Source organism: Larimichthys crocea, chromosome I, assembly GCF_000972845.2.
Source record: "Larimichthys crocea isolate SSNF chromosome I, L_crocea_2.0, whole genome shotgun sequence".
Lineage (NCBI taxonomy): Eukaryota > Metazoa > Chordata > Actinopteri > Sciaenidae > Larimichthys > Larimichthys crocea.
The window spans coordinates 28,073,946-28,097,463 of NC_040011.1; the positions used below are offsets into that span (position 1 = coordinate 28,073,946).

General features: G+C 40.7%; 2 protein-coding genes across 3 annotated transcripts; both read right to left on the bottom strand.

Moving 5' to 3' along the window:
- Positions 1 to 504: 504 nt before the first annotated feature.
- sesn4 (sestrin 4) lies at positions 505 to 11,742 on the bottom strand. 2 transcript variants are annotated; one of them, XM_019253523.2, is made up of 9 exons: positions 11,400 to 11,742; positions 5,704 to 5,901; positions 5,401 to 5,583; positions 4,995 to 5,240; positions 4,062 to 4,176; positions 3,733 to 3,857; positions 2,740 to 2,906; positions 2,506 to 2,650; positions 505 to 2,417 (listed from the first exon to the last, which is right to left on the bottom strand). In XM_019253523.2, exons 1-9 carry the CDS (start codon positions 11,463 to 11,465, stop codon positions 2,328 to 2,330), a joined length of 1,335 nt encoding a protein of 444 aa, XP_019109068.1. In that variant the 5' UTR covers positions 11,466 to 11,742; the 3' UTR covers positions 505 to 2,327. The 2 variants fall into 2 exon arrangements, with proteins under 2 accessions (XP_019109068.1, XP_019109067.2); XM_019253522.2 differs by lacking the exon at positions 11,400 to 11,742 and adding an exon at positions 8,261 to 8,371.
- Positions 11,743 to 16,144: 4,402 nt separating this feature from the next.
- Positions 16,145 to 21,956, bottom strand: zgc:92907 (ALG13 UDP-N-acetylglucosaminyltransferase subunit). The gene is made up of 4 exons (XM_010739198.3): positions 21,791 to 21,956; positions 18,026 to 18,188; positions 17,137 to 17,275; positions 16,145 to 17,043 (listed from the first exon to the last, which is right to left on the bottom strand). Exons 1-4 carry the CDS (start codon positions 21,869 to 21,871, stop codon positions 16,935 to 16,937), a joined length of 492 nt encoding a protein of 163 aa, XP_010737500.2. The 5' UTR covers positions 21,872 to 21,956; the 3' UTR covers positions 16,145 to 16,934.
- Positions 21,957 to 23,518: the final 1,562 nt, after the last annotated feature.

A 23,518-nucleotide genomic window follows, 5' to 3' on the forward strand; every position in this document is an offset into this window, starting at 1 on the left:
ATGATTTGGGCACTGTACTTCAAATTGAACGTTGGCGAAAGAGGTAGAGCAGGTTGTCCACTAATCAAATGATTGGTAGCTCGATGACCAAGTTACTGAACCTTAAATTGCTGTGCCATCAGTGTGTGAATGTGGATGAATGGTTAGTTCCCCAAAACTGATGAGCAGTGGGCACCGTGTTTAGCAGCCAATGCCTCTGTGTGAATAAGATATGTAGTGTAAGAAGCACCTTGAGTGAAGACTAAAAAGGCGCTGTATAAGAACAGTCCATCCAAATTCACTGAAAACTGAAAATCGTGTAATGTTTGATTAGTACATGGATTAAAAGTGTCCTGTGGAGGAAACAGACGACAGTAGACAGCTTTTATTTTCATAGAGCATCTTTATAGAAAACATTTCTTCACATTTTCAAAAAACATTTTTTTGTCTTTTCACTTGTTCTCTTTTTTTTTTAGGTTGTTGTTTTTGTTTTGTTTTTTTAAATAAGTGTCCTTTTTTTTCTTCTTTTTTTTTTTTAAATTGCTCAAGTTGAACATTTTTTAAACATCCATCTGTGTCAAAGGCTCTTTGCTGAGTTGCTGGGGCTTGTAGAAGGTGTCTGATAGAAAACACGGGTTATTCACAAACCGTAATATTCATCAGAAATTGTGCTGAGCAACACCGTGAAATAAGTTTCCATTGGTGCGGGAAGGTTTTTAAAAGTTGTCAGTCGGGGGTGTTTCCCAGCTGCAACTAGAGCCCGCGTTCAGCCTCCAGTAGTCACATCCCTCCACTTCAGCAGCACTTCAGTGTCAGCCTGAAGGCACCTGTGTTAACAGCGCTTTTGCTTTTGTCGATATGCACTTCTGTTTCTGTTCTATGTCCCGCAGTTACTAAAGTCTAACTCTAAACATCTGTCACACCTCTACGTCTACCCAGGCTGCAGCACAACTAGCAGGTCCTACCGTCACACCCAGAAAACAACACACACAAAAAGAAGTACTCTAGAGTTTACAAAAACTGTAAAAATAAAAAAAAGAAATACAGAAAAGATACAAGTTTAACAACTAGTTTCCACATTGTTCTGCTTTGCAAATTGTACCGTGGATTTTTGACTTTATATTCAGCTTTGATACAGCTCACAAAAGAAGCTTTAACACAAAGCTCTGAGCAAAAACTCAACCTCAACTCAGTGCAGATCTGCGTCTTTATTTATCCAATTCATCACTTCACTGTAGTGAAAGGTTGAGTTTTCTTAATGACCTTTGGTCTGAAATTCAGTCTCTGATTTGATCATTTCTGAAGCACGTCAGTACAAACAAACAAAACAATCGTTTAGCGAATGGCTCAGCTTAATCGTCACTGTAGGAAACAGCTCACTGACCTCTTTAGTTACAAATTTTTCTTACCGTCAGGTGTAAATTGTGTGTTTTGCAAACATCACAACCTTCGAAATCCTTCCAATAATTCACTGAAATGTCCTGGATCAAGTTAATTCACTCACAAATCTGGGGTTGAGAACAAAAGCAAAGTCTGAAAGTTTAAGGATGAAACAATCTAAAAATGTTCGTTAACATGTCGCACAGTGGAGAAAGAAAAGGCGTCCGACCCACAAGCTGTGCGTCTCAATGTTGACTAACGAGCTACCTTGCATTATAAATATATAAAGTTTAAAAAAGTGCTTATTAAAAGAAACTATAGTGATGTGATAACTTCCAGCAGTGTCACTGTTGTGTTTTGTTCTTGACCAGCATTAATACGAAACATTAGGGAGTGAAAAATCCTTCGCGGTCCACTTAACGTCCCCCTCCAACACTGACAAAGATTGTCCAAAAGAAAACAAAAAGGCCCTGGTCTCCCATTAACATTCATTCAAGATGTACAAAAAGATTATTATTTTTTTGTGGGCGTGGGGGCATAGTTAATACAAAAAGGAGACTGATGAAACGAAGAGGAGAGTATTGGCCACTGTAACACACTGCTGCAACCAAGCAGTTTCTCACAGACTGGAGCTGGAGCACAAAACAACAGGTAAAAATTAAAACAAGTCTAGTAATAATTGCACATAACCTTTGAGAGCCGAGATGTTTGATAAGAGGACTTCACAACAAGAGGAGGGCGAGGGGGTGTGGCTGGGGTTTTGTGGCACACAATGGTATAAATACATTAAATCTGAGAGAAAGAAAGAACATTCATGAGGCACAGCTACAAAACGACGGAACTCTGTGTCCTTCAAAGTGCCGCTCTCGTCCCACTCCACCGTCACTGCTGTTCAGATTTCTTCATCCTCGTCTCTCTCGGTCTCTCTGTACCGGCGGAAAGTTTTAGCTTTGTGCCTCTCGGAGCACTTAGGCAATCATGTACTGAGTGATGGCTCTCAGAGCGTATAGCAGCTCAGCCTGCAGCCGGGCCTCCATGATGAGTAAGTTCACGTGTATCTGAGGAGGGGGAGGAAATGAAACAATCAAACAGAGAGCACAGAGAAGGTCAAGAGGTGACACAGCGGAAAGTTAAAAGTTTTCTTACCCGTTCTGAAGTTTTAAGTGGAGCCCAACTCAAAGGACACACTGGAGTTTTGGTGGCGTCTGGAAAACAGGCCACAGCCTTGATGTACAGCTTCAAATCCCGCTCCAGCAACTGGTTCACTTCTCCATAATCATAATCGTCATACCTGGAACCACAAACAAACAGATTTATCCACTGAACACAAAGAAAAGTAAGGTGTCTGTATGAGGAAAAAAAAAAAAAACAGTTGCTCACCGTATTCCTAACACACAATGGATGTAATTCCAGATCGCCCTCTTCAGGTCGGGGCTGTGCAAAGAGGGGAGGGTGGTCACGCTCCTGAATCTGTCGTCCAAGAGGTGCCCGATGTCCGAATACAACCTGTTGACTAAGGAGAAGCCGTGGTCCTCCCATGAGTAGTCCTGCAGAACAAACACAACACAAACACACCCTCAGAGTCAGCATGGAAAGGGTTTGATACGCGGTTAATTAACAAAATCAACTCATCAAATATTTAAGTAGCAGCAGCCGTTCTCAACCCTCCCAGTCATCTGTCTCTCATTTGTAACCAGTCCAACCACAAAATTTTATCTCTCTTCTTTGTTTTGTTTTAATGTTTTTTGAGGCCTGAGGACAAAAAAAAAAAAGATCCAGTCATTTACAAAAGATTAAAGGAAAGTCTGAAGACATGAGAAGAATTTTGTGTACCACAAATGTTTCTCTGCTTTCCAATCCTCTGAGTTATTTGTGAGAGAACCACTGAAGTACAGTACATCACAATTCCCTAAATGTATGATATTGTAGATGCAGAGTAATCCAAATTTCTGTTCTACCCTGCACCATACAACATGCTAAACCTGGTTTAATTAAACTTTTCCGTTATTAAAACTACAAATATTTGAGGGAGAAATTAAACTTCAGCTCTCACCATTATTTGTCAGTTTGTGAGCCAACGAATGTGTTAAAAAAGTCAAAACCTGTATGGATTGACCTTGGGCCTGCTGCTGCCTGACTGCAGACACTAAATTTGCATCTTAATTTGACTGCAAACCACCTGCAGGTCTACTCAACCTGCTTCTCACTGTGATGCAGAAACGTGCCATTTTAAATACCAGGCCTGATGTGTGATAAAACGGTTCAATCTGTTGCCAACTTAAAGATTGTTAATTAAAACCTACTGGATGTTTGAGTCCCATTATGCGGCCAGCCAGTGTACTGACAGCTGATACAGTCACAAATCGTCCTCACCTGAACTCTAAATACTTGAAAGTGGTCCTCCTCCCTACGAGCGAACTCCTGATAGCAAAAGTCAGGGTCTGTGATGAAACGCGTGGGGTCTGCAAAGCAAATCATCTCCTCCTCTTCTTCCATATCTAAAAAAAGACACGATGAAAGCAAAAGGAGATGGAGGGGAGGCAGACAGAGTGCGTCAGTGAGTGTGGCTGATGAGTGATAATTGCTCAAGTTTCACACCATGTGACCTAAATCTAACGCTCTCGAGATAAGCATCAGAACAAGTGTGAACATCTCGGTAGTTTGTTTGTGTGTTTCTGCGGCTCGTCTGCCAAGTGGGTTACCTGTTTGCTGGAGTGTTTGGGTCTGCAGCAGGCGCTCTTCTCTCTTTTCTCGCTCCTCCTGAGACTTCTGAATCCTCTCCTTTAAACACACGATGTCACAGCTGGAGTCCAGAGACTGTCGACAAAAAAAAAAAGAAGTACCAATCAAGTATCTCACAAGGAACGGACAGAACCTACAGATAAGAAATAATCTTAGCACACATCTGTCATCAGAAAATGCATTGTTCACCTCATATTTACACATCATATAACATTTACCACGGAGAAAAGCGTTTGGGCTGACTGAACTGTTTTTATTTCACACTTTGAATTACGGTTTCATTTTTTATGTAAGAGGTTGTGTATGCTGCGTCTACATAAATGTCATATTGTCATGTAAACATCATCCTTAATGCTGAAATCCTTCTGAAATGTTCACAAGAAAATACTGTATAATCCTGCTGAAGTTATAGTTAGAAAATTAACCCATAAACCATTTTTGTATTCATTTAAATCGCTTTAAAAGTAATTTATTATTAAAACATTCTGGTTTCTTTGTTTTATTTCACTTTTGAGCTTAATTAAACAAAAAATGTGCTAATGTAAGACTTGTCCTTGTATTTTTTATAGACTAAAAGAATAACAGATTAATTGTATAAATCAATAATGAGATGAAATTGCAGCCCTAGTGAAGACTCTTTATAATTATAAAAGATGATTTTATTTATTTATGTATGCCTTGCCAGTTCATCTCAAATGAAGCAAGGATAGAAGTAGTTTTAAAAAATAGTATTACGTTAAATATAAGCACATCATGTGAATACAGTGCTGAGAAAACAAAGCTGATGCACTTTGAGAGTATTATAAATATTTAAGAGACGAGGCGAGAGAAATAATTTTTCATTCTTCTCAGCTCTCTGTGTCTGTGAACAAAATATATGTCTGATTTGTTACCCGTCGTCGTGTTTTGTGTTCGGAGGGAGTGGCGAGCGACTGAGGCACGTTGGTGTTGCCGTTGGCAGCATCAAAGGGGCAGAAGGTCGGCGGGGTACCATTAGGAGATTTGGAGAGCGGGACAAAGTCTGAGTCTGTGTCGCATCCAAACACAAAGCTGCAGAGAGAGTGGCAGTGGGCCAGGATCACCACGGCCTGCACCAGCTCAGCCAGCGACCAGCACTGCTCGCCCGACTTTAGCAGCGTCTGGAGGAAACAGAGACAAGAGCTCAGAGTCAGACGGGACAATAAACTAGATAATTTTAATATCTTTTTTTATCTGCATAAATAATTCTGATTTCTGTAAGTGAAAACACTGTGTTGTACAGGTGTTAGGTGTGTTTAGTCTCTGCTTTGCTGCTCCTACCTGGATGTGTGAGCAGGCAGTCAGCCAGGGTTGGTGGGCCAAAACCTTATTGATGTGGTCAAGGAGTCGAAGGCGAGGGGGAGCTGCCTCCAAACCCTGCAACCACAGAGGGTCCCCACCCACCCTCAGAAACTGGGCCGAGTGCAGGTACACCAGATAGTTGCAGTGATGTCGTGCTGCAGCCTAGATGCCATGAGAAGAGGAAGTTGAGCAGACATTATTTTCCTTCAGTATTAAATAATACTCGTATAATCCTTGAAGAGCTCCTGGGTATGCATAAATAAGAGCAGCCTAGTCACTGACCATGATGGCGATGTAATGGCGGTATGGCAGCGGCAGGGGGCCGTCCATGTGCAGGATGTAGTGCTGTGTGCGCAGGAAGCTCTCCAAGTACTGAGGGTGAGAGGCCATCTGCTGGGACACGGCGTCCACACTCCCCGTGCTGACCAAAGCCTTCATGAAGAGCAGCGACACTCGCTCCTTCTCACCATTCACCATCACCTACAGAGAGCAGGGCACAGAGGAGGGACAGGGTTGGTCTGTGACGCTATCAGTTCCAATATCAGTGTCAAGACATCACACGGAGCACTTTGGGATTTATCTGACACAGAAATGGGTCGGTTAATCAACAAAGTAATCAGCAGATTCACTGATAAAGAAAATAAACGACCGTTGCAGCCATTGTCTTTGTCAAAGCGCCAGTGAGCAACACTGTGCTGTCCTTTGGGAGAAATATTAGAAGTAATTTTGGCTCAGGATAAGGTTTGACTTCAGCATCCGCACCATGTGATGGCTCAGACTGTGGACTGGAGTCATGTTCCACATCTTAAATCAGCAGAACAGAGGCGGTCTTGGAAGAACTGCAGCCGCGATGCTGTGATACCGGCGCCACTGGCAAGTGAGTGCATTCCTTACATTATTCTTTCTGCAAAACACAACAAGCAAACAACAGCGCTCAGCTGGGAGCTCGGCGGCCGCACAGACATGGAGTCGTGTTGGCTACAGCGAGGCCTGATCAAGTCCACGGCGTCCTTTTTTTAAAATGTAGGTGAAGCACCGTGGATCAACAGTTCTGTGAACTGAAAGTGTACGCGGTGAATCAAAACAAAAAATAGCAGAAACCAAGGGGGAAAAAAACGCACACAAAGTTGTTCTTTTAAAAAAAAAGGGGATTTACATGCTGGGAGGAACCACAGATGAAGGAACTAATGTGAAAGTTGGGCTTAGGAGGCCTTAAAGAGGGAAGCTCCGCAGCAGCAAAGAAGTGGACGAGACCAAACACACAAACATGAGAGCGACTGGCCTCAGGAGCCAGAGGCCAAAAGAAACAGACCCATGTGGAGAGGGAAGCTGGCCTGCCGTCATAGGCTCAGTCATTTATTACCTCTCTTCTCCATCATACAATGGCCTCTAGGAAAAGGTGTTCGGGAGCTGGGCCTCGGGGTGAGGGCCGAGTTCCCCCTGTATGAGAAACCTGAGTGCACAGCGCTGATCAAAGCCAAATGGTTCGCTGCAGTTTGAAGCAAACGAATGTTGGGCAAGACTTCTCCTTTTAACAACACACACACACACACACACTGCTGTCTAGGATTATTACTGTCCTGTCAAATCACACCTCAACTTATGTCACAGATAGTCGGCATGAATGCCAGCTAGCCGGCCTTGTTACTTAATTTTAGCCCCCTACGGCTCTTTGACATTCAGCACCATGTTTATCTGGCTGATAGCTGCATGTGGTATTTCACTTCTCCCTGCAGTGGATGAGGGTTTCCTCCCGATCCTGCGAGAGGCTCCACCTCTCGACCTATATAGTCCACACTCAGATCTTGAAAGACATGTTAATATACTACTTAATCTGGTGTTTATATTCCCCTAATCTCATAGTTGATATAAAACAAGAGAGGAAAAATATTTTTAAAGAAACAGGAGGATAAAAAAAAGCTCCAAGTGGACTCGGAGCAGCAATCAAAACAAGCTCGGACACAGTCCGGCAGCGTACATGGGAAGTGGACTGGAGGGTATGTAGAGCACACAGGTGGCTGCCAATCAAAGACCTATTGACAAGAGCACATTCAAACAAGTATCTCCCTGCAAACATAAGAGCTACTGATTAGTATGCTGAGCTGCAGAATCTAGGTTACCGCTCCATCAAGTACAAACTGGCTCGGACCAATGAAAGGAAGGGACACATGAGAGGCCTACAACTTACAGAAAACATGTCAAGGACATATCAAGTGAGGGAAACCACATAAACCATCTGATTATGGATGACCCGCACGAAACCGTTCAAAAAAACTGTTCTCAGACATATCTTTGGCGTGGCCTTACAGCAATTTTTTGTTACAGGCCGCAATAACATCAGCCGGCCGATGAATCATCTCGCTCTGGTATTGACGTGTTTTTTTTGTACTTGTACAGAATCTGTTTAATTCACTGAATAGACGTCCAAGAACTTTCAGATTTCAGAGCTTATGAAAAACAAGACAAGTAATATCCCACTGATGCTTTGACAAAACCTTATCTAAGTGGGACATCGTGCTCAACCCGGTGAATCCTGCTGAAGTGTATCGGAGCACGGCACAGCTCCAGAGCTGCAGAGAGTGAACATTTCTATATGAGGATTAATTCAGCAAAAGGTTACCGTTATAGTGGTTAGACCCAGTTAAAGCTGAAATGACAGACTTGTGTGTCGCACAGGGAGACTCGTGACCACACTGGACTTTACCGTGCTGCACAGCTGCATTATCGCCACAAATACATCGACAATCAGCTGAGACATTAATTATCTGAAAGCTAGTGAACATTGAATTCATTTAGATTTCAGCTGTGACAAGGAGAGTAAAACAGTCGAAACACTTACTCTGACACAGACTGGGGAGATGGGATTTGCCGTCACACAATGAAAAAAGGAAATTGGTGTTTTGTGAACTCGCATAAACATGTCTGGACAAATACGACACAAAGTCAAATTGAAACAGGAACTACAGACGAAGTGTGCGGACGCACAGCAGGAAATGACACATCCTTTAGCTTTAACTGCGTCTGCTGACACTGTAACACGAAAGCTAAAAATTAAAACTCGGCTAAATCTACAGTTCGAGACAAGATACAGTACGTTTATGAAAAATAAACCCCAATTCTGACTCCTGCATCTCTCTTTCTTCTGTCCTGTAAAGCCATTTATGGGTCGAAGAAGCATTTTCATCAGAACTAATCAACGGCAGTGATTAATATACGTTAGGGAAAGGCGGTCTAGACAGACATCTTTTGTCAAAGCTATGTCCAGACATCCATCCACACCGCTTCATCTTTAATGCCTTCAAGCCACAAAGGCAGCACACAGCAGTACTTCTGATAAGGCGATATGCTCCTTATTGTCCACCCACATGAAAAAAAATACACCCGCATGACAAGAAGAAAAAAAAAAAGATCTGGTAACAAGCGAGTGTGGGTGGATATATAAAGCAAAAAAAAGGGAACAAATAATCGTTTAGGCGACTGTGTGTTACAAAGTATATTTTTCACATGGGTGCAAACAGTCTGATACAGCACAGTACATAAAGGCTTTGTGCAAACAAACCAATTAATTCAGCTTACAGTACGCCCAGCAGCAACTGACTTTAAAACAAAGCTGTTTGTTCCTGGTCAAAAAACAAGCTTGAGGGTGACAAAGCTAGACACCAGTGTTGATATTAGAGCTGCTGTATTCAAATCACTGAATCACAATGAATTCAAACTTGTAGCCAAAACAGGCAGAGAGTCTGTTGTGGGAATAAAATTCACAGGTGCAGATCATTTGATATTCAAAAACCAAAAAAAAACAACAACAACACACATACACACACACACACAGGAGAGGTCATTTGGTTATTGATCGGAAAGGAGCAAGAGGCAGGGATGAAATGAAAAACAGCAGTGACGTCACTGAGGGGAGGAAAGGTAAATGGAGACAAAGACAGGCTTTGATAGCAGGCTGACAAACAAAACAGCAGCACTGTACAGGCAGGGATACGAAGGAGAGGGCAGGACTATGATGACACACAAAGAAGTGGAAAAATTATGCCAGCAGCCTTCCAAGGGTAAATGTGTCAGCTTGAGATGAGACGTGCATGTGTGCATGTAGTGTGCGTGTGTGTGTGTGTGTGTGTGGTGTTGCAGGGGGATTCAGGGGGGCTGCTGCAGATACAAGAGGAGGACATTCAATCTGCATTCCTACTGAGTCTGGAGGGGGTCCATCCTTATCATGCATCGGTGTCTTGGGGGAATTAACTCCCTTGACCCACCCTCCCCTCCACCTTCTCCTCATCACCGGAAACACAAGCGGCCAGGGCCGGTTTTGGCTCTGCAACCTGAACTCAGGGAGTAGAGCAAAACAAACCAGCTGCAGCCCAAAGATGTTTGGAAAGGGGAGCGGTGAGAGGGGAGGAGGAGGGGGGGGATAGGAGCTGCTGGGTAGGACTGCACATACAACACAACCAAGACAAACAAAACACTGTGCTGCATGATGAAAAAAAAGACACAAAGCACACATAGAGCAGATGAGTGATTGGACCTGTCAGAAAACACAGCAGGCAGGTAGAGCGACATTACAAAAAGACTTTTTTACCGATGACAGGGTAGTTAAAGTTAAATTTAACGCCTGCAAAATGTGTGTTTACTGACAGCTTTGGGATGCTTTAGGTAGTAAGCTCTGTTTGCACACAGTTGCATACATTTCAGCCATCAAATGTCCAGCTGAATGACAATGAAGATGAGCAGCAAACAGTGACAGGGGTGATAGTGGGGAAAAAAGTAGCACAAATTGGACAAGAAACCAGAGTGGAGTGTGTTTGAATCCCTTGCTGCTCACATTCCTGCCTGTTTTTCTGCTCCATTTTTGGACTATAATCTGCAGCAAACATGTCTTTTTTTTAAATGGGCCTGCACTCGGCACAGCGCCCCCTTTCTGTTGCAGGGTGGAAAAACAGGCACAGAGGAGAAAAACAACTTTGATTGGCAGTCCAGTTCAGCCAGCAAAAACAGCACAATAAAAAAAAATAAGTCGACAACATTTACAGGGAGCGCATGCGAGGAAAACCTGAACAACAACAACAACTCGTGGATTCAATAAACCCAGACTGTTTCTGTCCTTTACAAACGTGTTTAAATGACATTTGTGGGGAACAAATGGCACTGCATTACTTCACAGCCAAGCTAGCTAACTGACACTTTTCTCCCAAATCCTCAGATGATGTCATCGTCACCTACTGCAACCGTTACTGCGTTTAAACGTTACCATGACACCAACCTTAAATATATAATATATTATTATAAAAATATTTTTTAAAGTATTTAAAAAATCACCCATGGTGAGCCAACAAAGGCTGCCCTCTATTCGTTGTTCGTGGGTTTAAAAATAAAAAAAAATTAAAATATAATAAAATCACTTCCAGCTAACAGGCTAATTTAACCGTTCTCATGTAATGTAACGTTCAACGTACGAACGTTAGCTTCAAACAAACGTTGCGAGCTTTACGTGACATTTAAACAACAGCCGATGGAAACTACTAAATGTTTTTTTTCTCTGTGTGGTGATGAAATGTTGCAGTTCAAACAAGCCTGAGTTAAATCATCATTAATAAAATTATTTTTCTTAGCTGGTCAGTTGTGATTTAACTCTTTGGCGTGTTAACGATAAACCGTTAGCTGAGTTAGCTCGCTGGGTCAGAAGTTTGCTCGGAGGGGGGCTCGCTGTCTGACACTGTGTTAAAAAAGTTTAGAGACTGATAAAAGTGTTCACCTTTATTTAACAAGCCTGCTGTTAGCTGTCCGAACACGTCGTTTAAAGCCCCCCCAAATAAAGCCAAGAACAAGAGCTGGTACAAGACTCAGAGAGGAGCTTTTTATATATATGAAATAACTCCTTCGGCAAATGAATGAACGTTATCGGGCTATGCAGCTAGCCACTAGCTTTAAAAACTTACTCCCACCATCTTCGCCTATTGTCCGCTTTAACCTACCTGTTTCTGGACTCGCTGGCACTGGGTTCTTAGGGGGTACTCCATTTTATTCGTACAGATGATCATTTTCCAAAAAAAAGGCTCCTACTGCATGGATGCGGCGGCTCTTCTCTCTCTGTGTGTGTTTTTCTTGGTGCTTTCCAAGCTAGCGAACAAAAGGCAGACAGACTACCGCTTGGCTGCTGCGGGTCACAGTCAGTCAGTCAGCCGGGGGGCCGTCTGTGGAGCTGAAGACTGGAGGACTGAGAGCGGAGAGAAAACCTTCCCGGAGCAGAGCTGACAGCTCCAGTAACAGTGTGCCCAATCAAAGCACAGGAGGCGGGGCCGGCTGACAGGGTTATATCCAAATGCTAATGAACATCTGCAAACAACAGGGCAGAGAGAGGCAGGAACAGGCCAGGGCAGGCACAGGGTCGGACTACCAACTTCTTACCAATCACTGAGACGGGACATTTAGTCAGGAATCAGCATTTTGTTTTTGTGTACGCCCTGTTTTATGCTAGCTTTGCTTTTTTTTAGCTGCAATACACTTGAATTAAGCAAGTGTAGCATCAACAGCATTAACCCTGGAGCCAATTTCCAGCAAAGTAATCCAGATTATTGTGTAATCCTGCTATGCTACACTACACGGTCACATATTTCTTTGTGTTTTTTTTTTGTTTTTTGTCTGCAGCAGCAGAAACTATAGATCCTACACTTCCCATGATGCAATTTGATAGCATATTTTTGTCTTTGGTCCACTTGAGGCTGGCTCCATAAATGAGTCAGTCTCCATAAGTCCCCGTGTTCTTCACAGCTGAGATAAACATGTTTACAGCCTGGTACAAAAAACTGTTTTGGTCTCAATCGCTAATTTAAACATTCATGACAACTGTGAGAGGGGTTAATTTCTATTTAACTCACCTGTTCACATTGTATTACGGCTTAAAGTTATGTATAATTAACAGTCTGGCCGCTTTGATTGACAGATGGGTGCCATTACTGATGGCTTGTTTGAGCACCCAGGCCTCATCAGCCCATGTCAGGTCCGCAGATGATCCACATATTGCCCATTCTTAGACAGGACTACCAATATGGCGACAGCCAGAGCTGTCTTCAGAAACCTGTGAGTGACGTCACGGATACGACGTCCATTCTTTATACTGTCAGTGATTGCAACACCCCTCAACTCGTCCTCTTCTTAGCATTTGGAGAAACTACAGTGGCTACAGTATTTAGTTTGTCAAAAGGTTCATTCTAAGGTAACAAAAACATATCAGTTGTTATTTTCAGGTGAATATATACTGATTAAAACATAGTTATGTATATTATATTACATTTCTGCTATGTTCATGTATATAGACCTTCCTGGTCCTCTAAAACAGGTTTTTTGTTATAAATTTGTACTCTGCAAGTCCAAGCTGAGATTTCCCCCCCTGTGACTTAAGAGAATGAGAAGTAAACTGACCTTCAGTGTAAAGCTGGTGTACTTCTTATTTATTGCCACGGCATACAATGATATTTGACACAATAGTGTGCTTACTGTGTTTGGGGAAGGCCCCTTTTCCTGTTTCAACATGACAATGCCTTTGTACACAAAGCCAGCTCTGTAAAAGAAACAGTTTTCCCAGTTTGGTGGGGAAAAACTTGACTGAAAATGACTTAACAGGGAGGACAGTAAAATCACAATAATGTTGTTGTCACACATGAAGTGATTTAAACACCCCAAAGGCAAAGACAGCATGTCTCATTCATGTAAACACACAACAAGCACAGATCACAGTCCTTGCCATGAGATACATACACAGCTGACCACTGCATTCAGGCTTGTTTGATTGACCCTCTGCTTTGACCAAGTTGTTTACTTCGTGTATGGACTTATTCAGTCCACTCTTGTCTTCATGAATGGGACTTCTGTTCCTAATCAGAAATCTTGGAATTGAATTGGTTCAAATCAGGTTATTTTTCTGTCTCGACTGCATGAATCACGACTTTCATATCAATTAGTTTCACTCAGTCCTTTTTTGTGGTTTTCTACTCTCTGACTAACATATTGCTTGAAGGTTATCAGATACAAGCTCATGAGCTGAGCATGACATGCATCATCTGTACAATATACTTAAATGAAAGGTTGCTCAATCTCAAGAAATTAAAACAAGTTGTTTATTTAAGGGAAAACTTTCGCTTCAGTTTTGTGAAAGTGGAACTGAAAACAGATCTGGACACAAGTATACACAAAACATATGCAAAATACTCTCAGTAAGTCCAGTTCTTGAAAGTTACTTTTCATTTGACAGCACCAGTTAAAACTTATATCTAATAGTGTACAGGACTGTGTACATTTCAACATTTTAACTACATCGGTAGCTCAGAAGCCTCAGAAGCTGAGTAAGAGGCTCTGATGGACAAAACAAGTGAGTGTCCATCTCTATTAGATTAACATACAGTGTGCACAAACATCATGTGAATCTTACTGGAGTTGCAGGGAGAACCAGTCCAAACTAGATAACTACGGTTTAATCGATTGAGGGGGAAAACACCAAAATGTCATGTCAAGGCTTAAACTCATGGATTAAGCCTTGTGCAGTATATTAGGGCTGCAACTAACAGGTATACTCGTAATCGATTGATCCTGTGTTTCTCAAACATTTTACACCTTGTACTGCCTCAGAAAATATTCATCTTTTCAAGTATCATGACAGTGTAGGCTGGCCAGCTACAGATAGTTCACACCGGAGGCTGGTTTATTCATAAGCAAGGTTTTCTTATTGCTGACTGTTATTAAATCCTGAACAGAACCAGATCAAGTTCAAGAACCTGGGTGCAAAAGATAATTTATCTTATATTTCATGTTTGAAGCCATGATTGGAGTGTTTTTGTTTGTTTGTTTGTTTGTTTTTACCCCTCTTACTATCTTACCATCACATTTCAGCTGATAACTAATCATGCATGTATGCCTGATGTTGAAACAAAATATTACAGGAAATGCAAATTTACATTCCTGTGATCTCATAGTTTAACTATTTTCCTTCAAAAGAAAGTATTAGGGTAGTATTAAATGTTTCTAAATTCATTTGTTTCATAAAAGAACAGATATATTTCAGAGATTCCTCCACGAATAACCCAAGGGAGCTCAGTTTGAGAACCAGTGGGTTAATTATGTAGTCTACAAAATGTCAGAAAATACTGAAACATGGCAGTCATACATTTCCTACAAGCCAAGGTGACGTCTTCAAATTGTGTCTTTAGTCGCCAGACAGCCAAAAAGCAAATAATCACATCTGTCTGTTTGAAAACTGCTTCGGAAAATATTTGCTGGTTAATTTTCTAGCGACTAATCGTTTCAGCTCTACAATACTCAGCAGAGATAATGACTTCTAGGACCAGGCTAATATTTGTCTGCTGAACTGTCTGTGAATGTCCGAAACAGCCAAAAAAAATGTACCAAATTACACAATGCTACGTTGAGTCTTCAGTGAATTTGGCTGGAACTGATGTGCAAGTCTGACGAGGGTTGTGACACTGAACAAATCATATTTCTAAGCAAGTATTACAGCCTTGTGGGATTTAAATGATGTACTTTGTGACTTTACTCTGTTAAAATTAGAATGTGTTTTGTGGCTTAACCTGTTTGCTCTTCACTTTCAGCTGTTTGTCAAAAGTAACCACTTCCTTAATTCAGCTGATGCGGTACAAACAGCTGGCTGGTGCATCATCTTTTTTTGCAATGTTGTCAGCTGTGATAAAAAGAACTGAAGAAAGTATAAATGAGTTTCATATCAGTGAATCTTCCATTTCTACAGAAATTCATATAGACAGACCGGAGGGACTTTCCAAAGAAGGAAATCTGTCTGGCGTCTTTTGTACACTGACAATATTTTCTTTATCAAGCTGTCTGAAATGTTATCTAAATATCAGGGAAATCAACACCTACAGTATCACTAACTTAGTGACAGTGAAATCAGGCTGCTACAACACCCACATCAAGCACTTTTTAATCAGGTTGATAAATTATTTAAAGCTGCTGCTGAAACTTTCTACAGAAAGTGGACTCTACTCTGAATCTCTCACACTGTTTAGAGACTGAACAGCCAAACAAGACTACGTGCTGCCTTTCACCCATTTCCTGTTTAACAAAACATCTCCTGGTGATGAAACTTTAACTAGAAATGATGAATCAACAGTATTACACCAACATTTGTATGTCTTTTACAAGGATTTTATACAAATGACTTAACAGTTGTCACTCTGTTAGAGCTGAACAAAACTGAAAATGAACTGTGCCTTCAAATTAAAACAAACTTTACAGTATCATTTTTAATTCCAGCTCTGTTCAGGCACATATAGTATCTTTTGCCTGCAGGTTAGAGGATTTACTGAAGGATGATGGTGCTCCTTTCTGCAGAGATACAGGGACACATTGAGATAGACTGGGTGCTACATATAAAGAGGGATTCTTCTAAAGATATCAACATGGTACCACATCAAAAATCTCCTTTTAAAAGCTCTTAGGAGTTGAAAAGCCACCAAATATCTGCATCTGCTTTTGTCAGTTTGAAATGGGAAAAGCTGTAGGTGTACACAGCTCTGTGAGGAGGACAAACTATATTACAAGGTCACTGTTTTAAACATTATCTCACCCTTGTGGCTGGAATTGGTACAACTTGTTTCTTTGTGATGCAGAAAATTTCTTTTCTCATTTTAAATGAGTAAACATTAGTTGAAGTGATATGACTTGATATGCAGAAAGCCAAGTACGGTGTAGGTTAGATTATTCAGATTTCATTTAATAACAGAAACCTTCAGTGAAATATAAATTTTAACTTTTATTTACATTTTTACTGTATGCAATCCTCCAGCATGTGCTCGGCTACAGGAACCTTCGATCACACCATGGTTACAAACGGAAAGACAAAAGAGTTAGAGCTGCTAAGACGTGTACTGTCTACACAGTCTACTAATGGACTGATGAATACATAACCATTAGGATTTCCTGATAAGATAAACTATTTAAGAGCTATTCTTAGTAATGGCTGCCACTTTGTCTTAATGCCACAAAGACTAAAAGTGGTTCATCATCATAAAGTGGATGCCATAAATTGTTTGTCTAAAACGAGAAATTAGCATTAAAGCATAGCGTTTGCACATTGTCTCTTCAGATTTACAAATCAGCAAATAAAGTCGACTGATGAGGTCAACGCTTCAGCACAGACACAATGCAATAACTTTATAAAAAGATGAGGATTAGCTCAGTTTGTGAATGGAGTTCCTGTGGTTTGAAAACCACACGGTTCTCGTGTTTTTTGCTGCACTGAACCACTGCAGCCTTTGCTTCATCTCTCTGAACTGCTGTGCATTATCTAACTAAACCCCTCAAGCTGATAGTTGTTCTTTCCTATATATAAAACCTTTTTTTTTTTAAATTCACAGCATACAAAAGGATTTGAATTCAGTACATATATTATTTTTGCATACAAAAATAGAAACACTCAAACGTTCAATAGTGTCAGTTTTGTGCTGTACAATCACAAAGTAACAACCAAGTGTCTATATAAATTAAACACCGAGAGCTTTGTCTAGAAAGTTTGCAAAAAGCTTCGGCTGTCCGGGTAAGAAGGGCTGAAGAACAGACAGATCCATGGTCCTGAGTGTTTCTGTCAGGGTGCTGAAAGATTAAAAAAAAAAAAAACACATCATGTTACTTTTGTTCCACTAAATAACCCCACATGTATAAACAGCACATGTGAAAAACACATACCTGCACGTGCAATATAACAAGTGGGAGTCCATGTGTAGCTGTCTGGCCAGCTCCAGCTGGTGGTTGTCCATCAGCTTGTCATTGACCACGACCAGCAGGGGCTTGCCTGCGCAGAGTGACTCCAAACAACTTCCTGCCCCTGAGGAGAAAAACAAGATCGTCACACTCACAGCTAGAGCTAAAGTCTGAGTCGTTTCTGTTTATCTGTAGGTAGTTTAGCTCATAATAAAGTGAATTCAGACTGTTAATGTAGCATGAAGCCAAAGTTTGTTTTGCTTTATGTGGCTGGAAAATTAAACCCAGAAGAAAAACAACAGAAATGTCAAAGGGGCAGATCACCTGAGACAAGCTGTCATATAGCTGTAATGTGTAATTTGTAGCAAAGCGGGTCAAACTGCTGAAACATTAATAAGATCCTTTAGCACATTTTAGTCTCCTCTTCCTCTTCAGATAAGATTTTACCGCATTAACAAACACTTGATTGAATATCATCCTGTTTTTAGTAGTTTGCTCTTCGCTCTGCGTCGCCCTCATGTATCTGTCTGTTGCCGATGCTCTGCTGTATTAATCATCAGTTTTCTGTTTAACGTCTGCACACTGTTGACATACCTGTATTTGCTTTTGCTTTGAAATCTACAGTCACTAATGTCTTCTAAGCAGGAAATGAACACGAAAACAACTTACTTAGCGTGACTCTTAATAATTATTATGCATAGGTATATTATGTTCTGATAAAACAGACGGTAGTTTGACTAATGTGACAGCATCAGGTGAATGTGAAGGAATAAAAAGATTAAATTAAAATGTAGCCACTATTTACTCCTCTAAGAGTCAACACTGACTCTCTTGCTCCTCACAGTGTGCTCAAGGCTTTTGACATTTTATTCACCTGCATGGCTGATGACAAGGTCAGCCTGCCTGATGTCTTCTGCTATCGAGTCTTTGAATCGAAAAGCCTCGAGTCTGACATGTGGACAACTGTCAGCAGCTGGAAGAAGAGATCCTCTTCCAACCTGAAGAACCAAACGCTCATACCCACGAGCCTTTAAAGCCTGTGAGGAGGAAATAAAAGTAACAGCTGGTCATAAGTTGACAAATTCAAACTTTGGATTCATTAAGTTGTTTATTTTATACTGTCTGGATAATAAATGTCATTGTCCAAGTTTGCCAACTAAGGAGAAATAGCATGTCTGTGTCACCTGACCAGTTTCAACACCCGACACCTGACAACACAGTTTTGGTTTCATATTTCTTATTTTGTGGCTGTTATTGTCACACAAATTATCAGCACTCTGACAGAGTCGAGGCCTTCTTTCAGTTTTCTATCTGCACGCTCTGATATTTTAATCTATGAACGTACAGTCAAAAGATTTATGTAGCTTCAAGGTTGGGAATTTTATCGTGTCCCACGCTGTATCAGCTCACTCCAACACTTCAGTGAAGATGTTTCATGCTTACACTGACTGACACATTCAAACACAACATTTGGTTTCCACACTACATTCTTCTAACAAATATTAATATGTAATATTACAGACAGCCTGTTCATCATTCATCATACACTATTTTCTCTAAATCAGCCTGAAAGATTTGGTATCTTTTTTTAAATCTGGGCTCAGTGTAGGGCTTCTGGCAAAACTTCATCTGCTTCTAAGCTGCATGGAGAAAGGAAACTGGTCAAAAGGTAAAAACTCCAGCAACACTTGTAGTAGTGTACTTTATTGTTAGAACAACATGTTTCAGCTTGTGGCCTTCATCAGGGTCCTGGTGAACTTAAATGTTTTATTTTATGTGTTACTTTGCAGAAAACTGTCATCCCCTCACAGACGTGGCCTTCATCAGGGTCCTGAAGAAGGCCACAACCAAAGAAAAAGACACATTGGTCTAACAATAAAGTTGTTCTATGTACTCCAAGTGTTTGCTCTTCTTCTCAAGAGTTTGAACAAGGTTTGGGTGCACATCATGATTTACAGTTAGAAACACGAGTATACAGATAGTATCAAGAATTAACACAATAAATACATTTTAATGTGTACCAACAGTTGTTTAACAAACTGCAACTTTAGAACAAAAATATTTGAGTACAATGAAAAATTTGATGTATTTTAATTTAGTTTGCTTAAAAACATTCCTTCAGTTTTCCCACAAATTATTTTTTTAGTGTGCGTTGCAGTGCTCTCTTTAGCTGACGGCATGAAAGTCACACATTTGATTGTTTTATCTCGGCTGTATTACTGTTACATTGCCCTGAACCAGGAATGTAGACAATACTCCACAAAATGCTCTTCAATACTTCACTATAGTGGATATTTGTCTCTTTAAGATTCTAATTTTAGTTTTTAAAAGTCTCCATGACTTTACCCTGCAGAAATTTGAGCATTAGATATGTTTAAACCAGATCACTTAGATCGTTAAATGGTAACTACCTCTTCCAATTCAGTCCAGGGTCAGTTTTCAGTTACAGAGGCCGTGAACTGTGGCATGTTTTGCTGTGACTTTCATATTCTGTAAATCAATAGATATAATAAACCATCTTGACAGCAATTTAATTCATCAATCTGAGTTGTAATAACACTATTATTGTTCACATTACACTCAAGTGATTCATGAATGTCATAAATAACATTTGTGCTCTTAGATCACTGCTATGACAGTTCACAGTATGTAGGAAGAGTTTATTCTTAAGAGGAAGTTCATTAATGTTGCTTGTTGATGATTTGTGAATAGAACTGGAGTGATGGAAAGAGGTGCTCCTGATCCTCACTACTTTTCCTAATATTCCTCGTTTCAGTCCTTTTGAACCATTAATTTTACCTCCACCTACTATCTTATCGAGTGTGCCTGAAAGAGCACACTATATAGCCTACTATTCAACACGCCTATTATTATTCTTACGCCCTTTTTTTGGCCTCCCGCAGTTTTTGTCGCACATACACAAAAAAGGTATCAAAACGTGCTGCTTGGCCGGGAATCGACTGCTATGACTTTAACGGTTTACCGATAAATCACCCAAAAAATTAATGGGTGTGTATTGGAAAAATGAGTGTGTGACATCATCACTAGTGTGGAGAGGGAGAGAGAAATTTGTCGAAAAATAAATTTGTAAACTGCAATTGAGGCCGCAAATGTCACTGACATGATTACCTCTCAAAACGTAGGAAAATCAGAGGCGGTCGCAGTGATAACACTGCTGAAAGTTTTATAGTTTTGGTGTCAAACACAAAGATGCGCCAGCAACATGCATCTACTGCCCAATCTACTCCCATGTTAATTTGAGAAGAGAAATTTCCAAAAGGAGCCAACGTTTATACAATTTTCGCCTGAAAATCAGCAAGGAAATTGTCCACGAGACGAGGATGCTGATGGTCATTTCGGCTTGAAATTGTCCACGAGACGAGGATGCTGATGGTCATTTCGGCTTTTGCTTTGCGGCACACCTTTTTTGGCATTTTTGTCCACTTTCGAAGGGCTTCATTTAGATATTTTCTGTGTGTCTCAGAGAGACAGAGTGCATGCGCGCACTTGTGCCTAATTACTCTGGCCTGCTCTGCAACCTCAACCCTGCCTTTGACTAATTTTGTTGAAGTCTCTGTATGATATCAATGACTATCAAGACTAGATTTTTAATGTCGGCCATTTTATCCTTCTCTCTCACAGACACAAACACAGACACATAGACAGAGACACAGACAGACAAGACAGACAGAGACAAGACAAACACACAAACACAAGACAAAAATCAAAATAAGTCTCTTCAAAATAAGAGCCCATTAAAAAGGCAATGATGACACAACTTGTTGTATTAATACTAAGCAGTGTCAATAATAATGTGTGGGGACGACAGGGCCAGAGTCAGGCACACTTTCTTTTGAGATTTTTCTAGTTAATTACCTATCGTTGCCTTGTGACTAATCATGGATGTATGCACCACTGACAGTATAAAATATGGACGTTGTATCTGTGATGTCACCCAGGGGCAAGCCATCTTGGCTGTCCTGCTTCAGTTTAATCTAAATATCGGCAAAGACGTGGATCATCGGTGGACCTGAGGTGGACTGAATGACACCTGTGTGCTCAAAGGAGCCACCTGGAAGGGCACCTACCTGTCAATCAAAGTGGCCATGCTGCTAATTACAACTTTAAGCTTTAATATAATTTGAACAGGTGAGTTACATAGGAATTCAGTAATATGGGGGCTTATGGAGATGGAGACTCATAACATAACATTTCAGCGATGTAGTAGTTTATTTTCATTAAGCATTTTGTTGTATTTTGATGCTATAATATGTTTTTAAATTTATTTATTTCATTAAAAAAAAGATTGGGAGGTCGCGTACCACAGTTTGGGAACCAGTGAAAACATATTAATGAACATTATCTTTGTCTAATAGACACTAAAGATAGACACTAAATCTTACACACTGGACCTTTAAGTGATAATAATCTGTTTATTTTAAAGGTTCCACATCAGCTGATCCACAGCAAACATACAAAACATGACATACAATAACATTCATTGCATTAATACACAACACACAACATGAAGCCAAAGCCACTGTATCATCTGGATACATATCTAAAAACTCTAGATAATTCAGAGTCATACATCTCATGAGTTTCATGACATGTTGCAGCAGTAGTGATGCTTCCTCACCTGCACGCTCTCTGCACACGTGATGCTCTCCACCAGCTCGTCAAAGCTCGTCGTGCCGACAGTAACAAACACCGTCTTCATGTCCGCCCGCGTCAGTTTTCAGCTCTGTGAGTGTTTTTAAACACTTTTTTTTTTACAGCCTCTTCTCTTCTCTCGCAGCTCAGCTCAAAACTACAGCCATGAAACTGACAGCCACTTCCGCTCCGACGTGAAACTGTCGCGTCACGCTGCCCCCCAGAGGCCCGGAGCTGAGGCCGTGTACGAGCCAGAGGCTGCAGTGTGGAAAAATACCAGCTTCACTCTTAGTTTAAACACCTCTGTGCTCGGTTAATACATAAAGTATAACAGTTAAGTCATGTGACATCTTAAACATTTCAAATGCGTGTTCTTTAATCTGCAACAAATTAATCTATTACTTCTTAACTTATCCTATTATTTGTGTTAAATGGAGACGCTTCATGTTTTCTGTTATTTTTGTTTGTTCTATAAAAAAATTGAAAAGATGGATGAGTGTAATATTATCAAACAATGATAACTGTGTAAAATACTGTCAACATGTTATTTTAAATGAAGGAACAATGTAAATAAATCAATAATTAGCTACAGTTTGAATCTATTCTCTGTCATTGTGTTGCAGCCTGACTTTTTGTTTCAATTCATTATTTATGGTCAAAAGTCAAACAAAGCTGTCAGGTGTTTAATGATTGTCGTATTACTGTATTTCATACACATGATGGCAGCTGAACTCCTCCTGCGGTCCTATCGAATGTAAATGAAAAGTACAGAGCAGGGCTTTGTGGCAACATGATAAGATACAACAAGGACTGCAGTGGATAGTTTGGGATTTTTAAAGTGTGGTTGTGTGAGGTACTTATGTATAATCAGTGTGTTACCTACAGTAGACAGCAGTCAGACCGTGTCCACAGCATAAAGCACCTACAAAGACTTTCTGTCACAGAAGATATAGTATTACAATCTACATAATTATGATGCATGATATGAAACGGTACACACTTCCGGTTTCCTCACTCCTAATCTCCAAACCTAGAAGTGTTGCCAAGGTCATGTAAATGGATGACAGCTGACTGTGTTGTACCACAGATGCTTCAGAAAGTTATTTAAGTTGTAGTTCAGCTGTTATAGATCATCTCTGGTGAAGCAGACCAACGATTCAGCACCAGCAGAGAGAGGAGGTATTTATGACCAGACCTGTGACAGAGACAGGTCTCAAACAAAGATCATTTTCACCTGATTTGTCTGAAAAACGTCTGTTTAGTGTTAGGATGTTCAGACGATATGTGGCTTGTGAAAAATAAGTCCAATGTTTACTTCAGTGACCATGAGACAAAATAATTGCTCATAATATGAGAGCCAGCAGACTCTGCTGCTGGTCTCCTAAAGGACAGCGCCAGTGGCTAAACCCACATGAAACGATACAGGAAGTGACGAGTTAACTCTAGTTTCAAGACTGTCATTATTTCAGTTCAGGACATGCTCATGTCTGTCCATCCATCCAGTTTTGGAGCCAATCCCTGCTGGCTTAGTACACCATGTGGACCCAGTTCATCACAGGTTGGAATCCAACCCAGGTATCTGCAGTAAGGACTAATCCTTTGTACATGTGGCACATGCTCTACGAGGTGTTTCAAGATATTCATAGATGCATTTATGTTTAATCAAAGTAACTGACACCAAGCAAACCCTGAGACAGACAGTATCCTAACACAG

What these genes read in the sequence shown, in the direction of transcription:
- sesn4 (XM_019253522.2), bottom strand. Translation starts at nt 8,341, where the DNA reads ATGTTTATGCGAGTTCACAAAACACCAATTTCCTTTTTTCATTGTGTG. An exon ending in TCTCCCCAGTCTGTGTCAGA is followed by an intron (nt 5,902 to 8,260) that starts GTAAGTGTTTCG and finishes TGCTCTCTGTAG; the next exon opens with GTGATGGTGAATGGTGAGAA. An exon ending in TTCAAGTATTTAGAGTTCAG is followed by an intron (nt 2,907 to 3,732) that starts GTGAGGACGATT and finishes TTTGTTCTGCAG; the next exon opens with GACTACTCATGGGAGGACCA.
- zgc:92907 (XM_010739198.3), bottom strand. Translation starts at nt 21,871, where the DNA reads ATGAAGACGGTGTTTGTTACTGTCGGCACGACGAGCTTTGACGAGCTG. An exon ending in CCTTGTCATCAGCCATGCAG is followed by an intron (nt 17,276 to 18,025) that starts GTGAATAAAATG and finishes TTTTCTCCTCAG; the next exon opens with GGGCAGGAAGTTGTTTGGAG. An exon ending in TTGTTATATTGCACGTGCAG is followed by an intron (nt 17,044 to 17,136) that starts GTATGTGTTTTT and finishes TTAATCTTTCAG; the next exon opens with CACCCTGACAGAAACACTCA.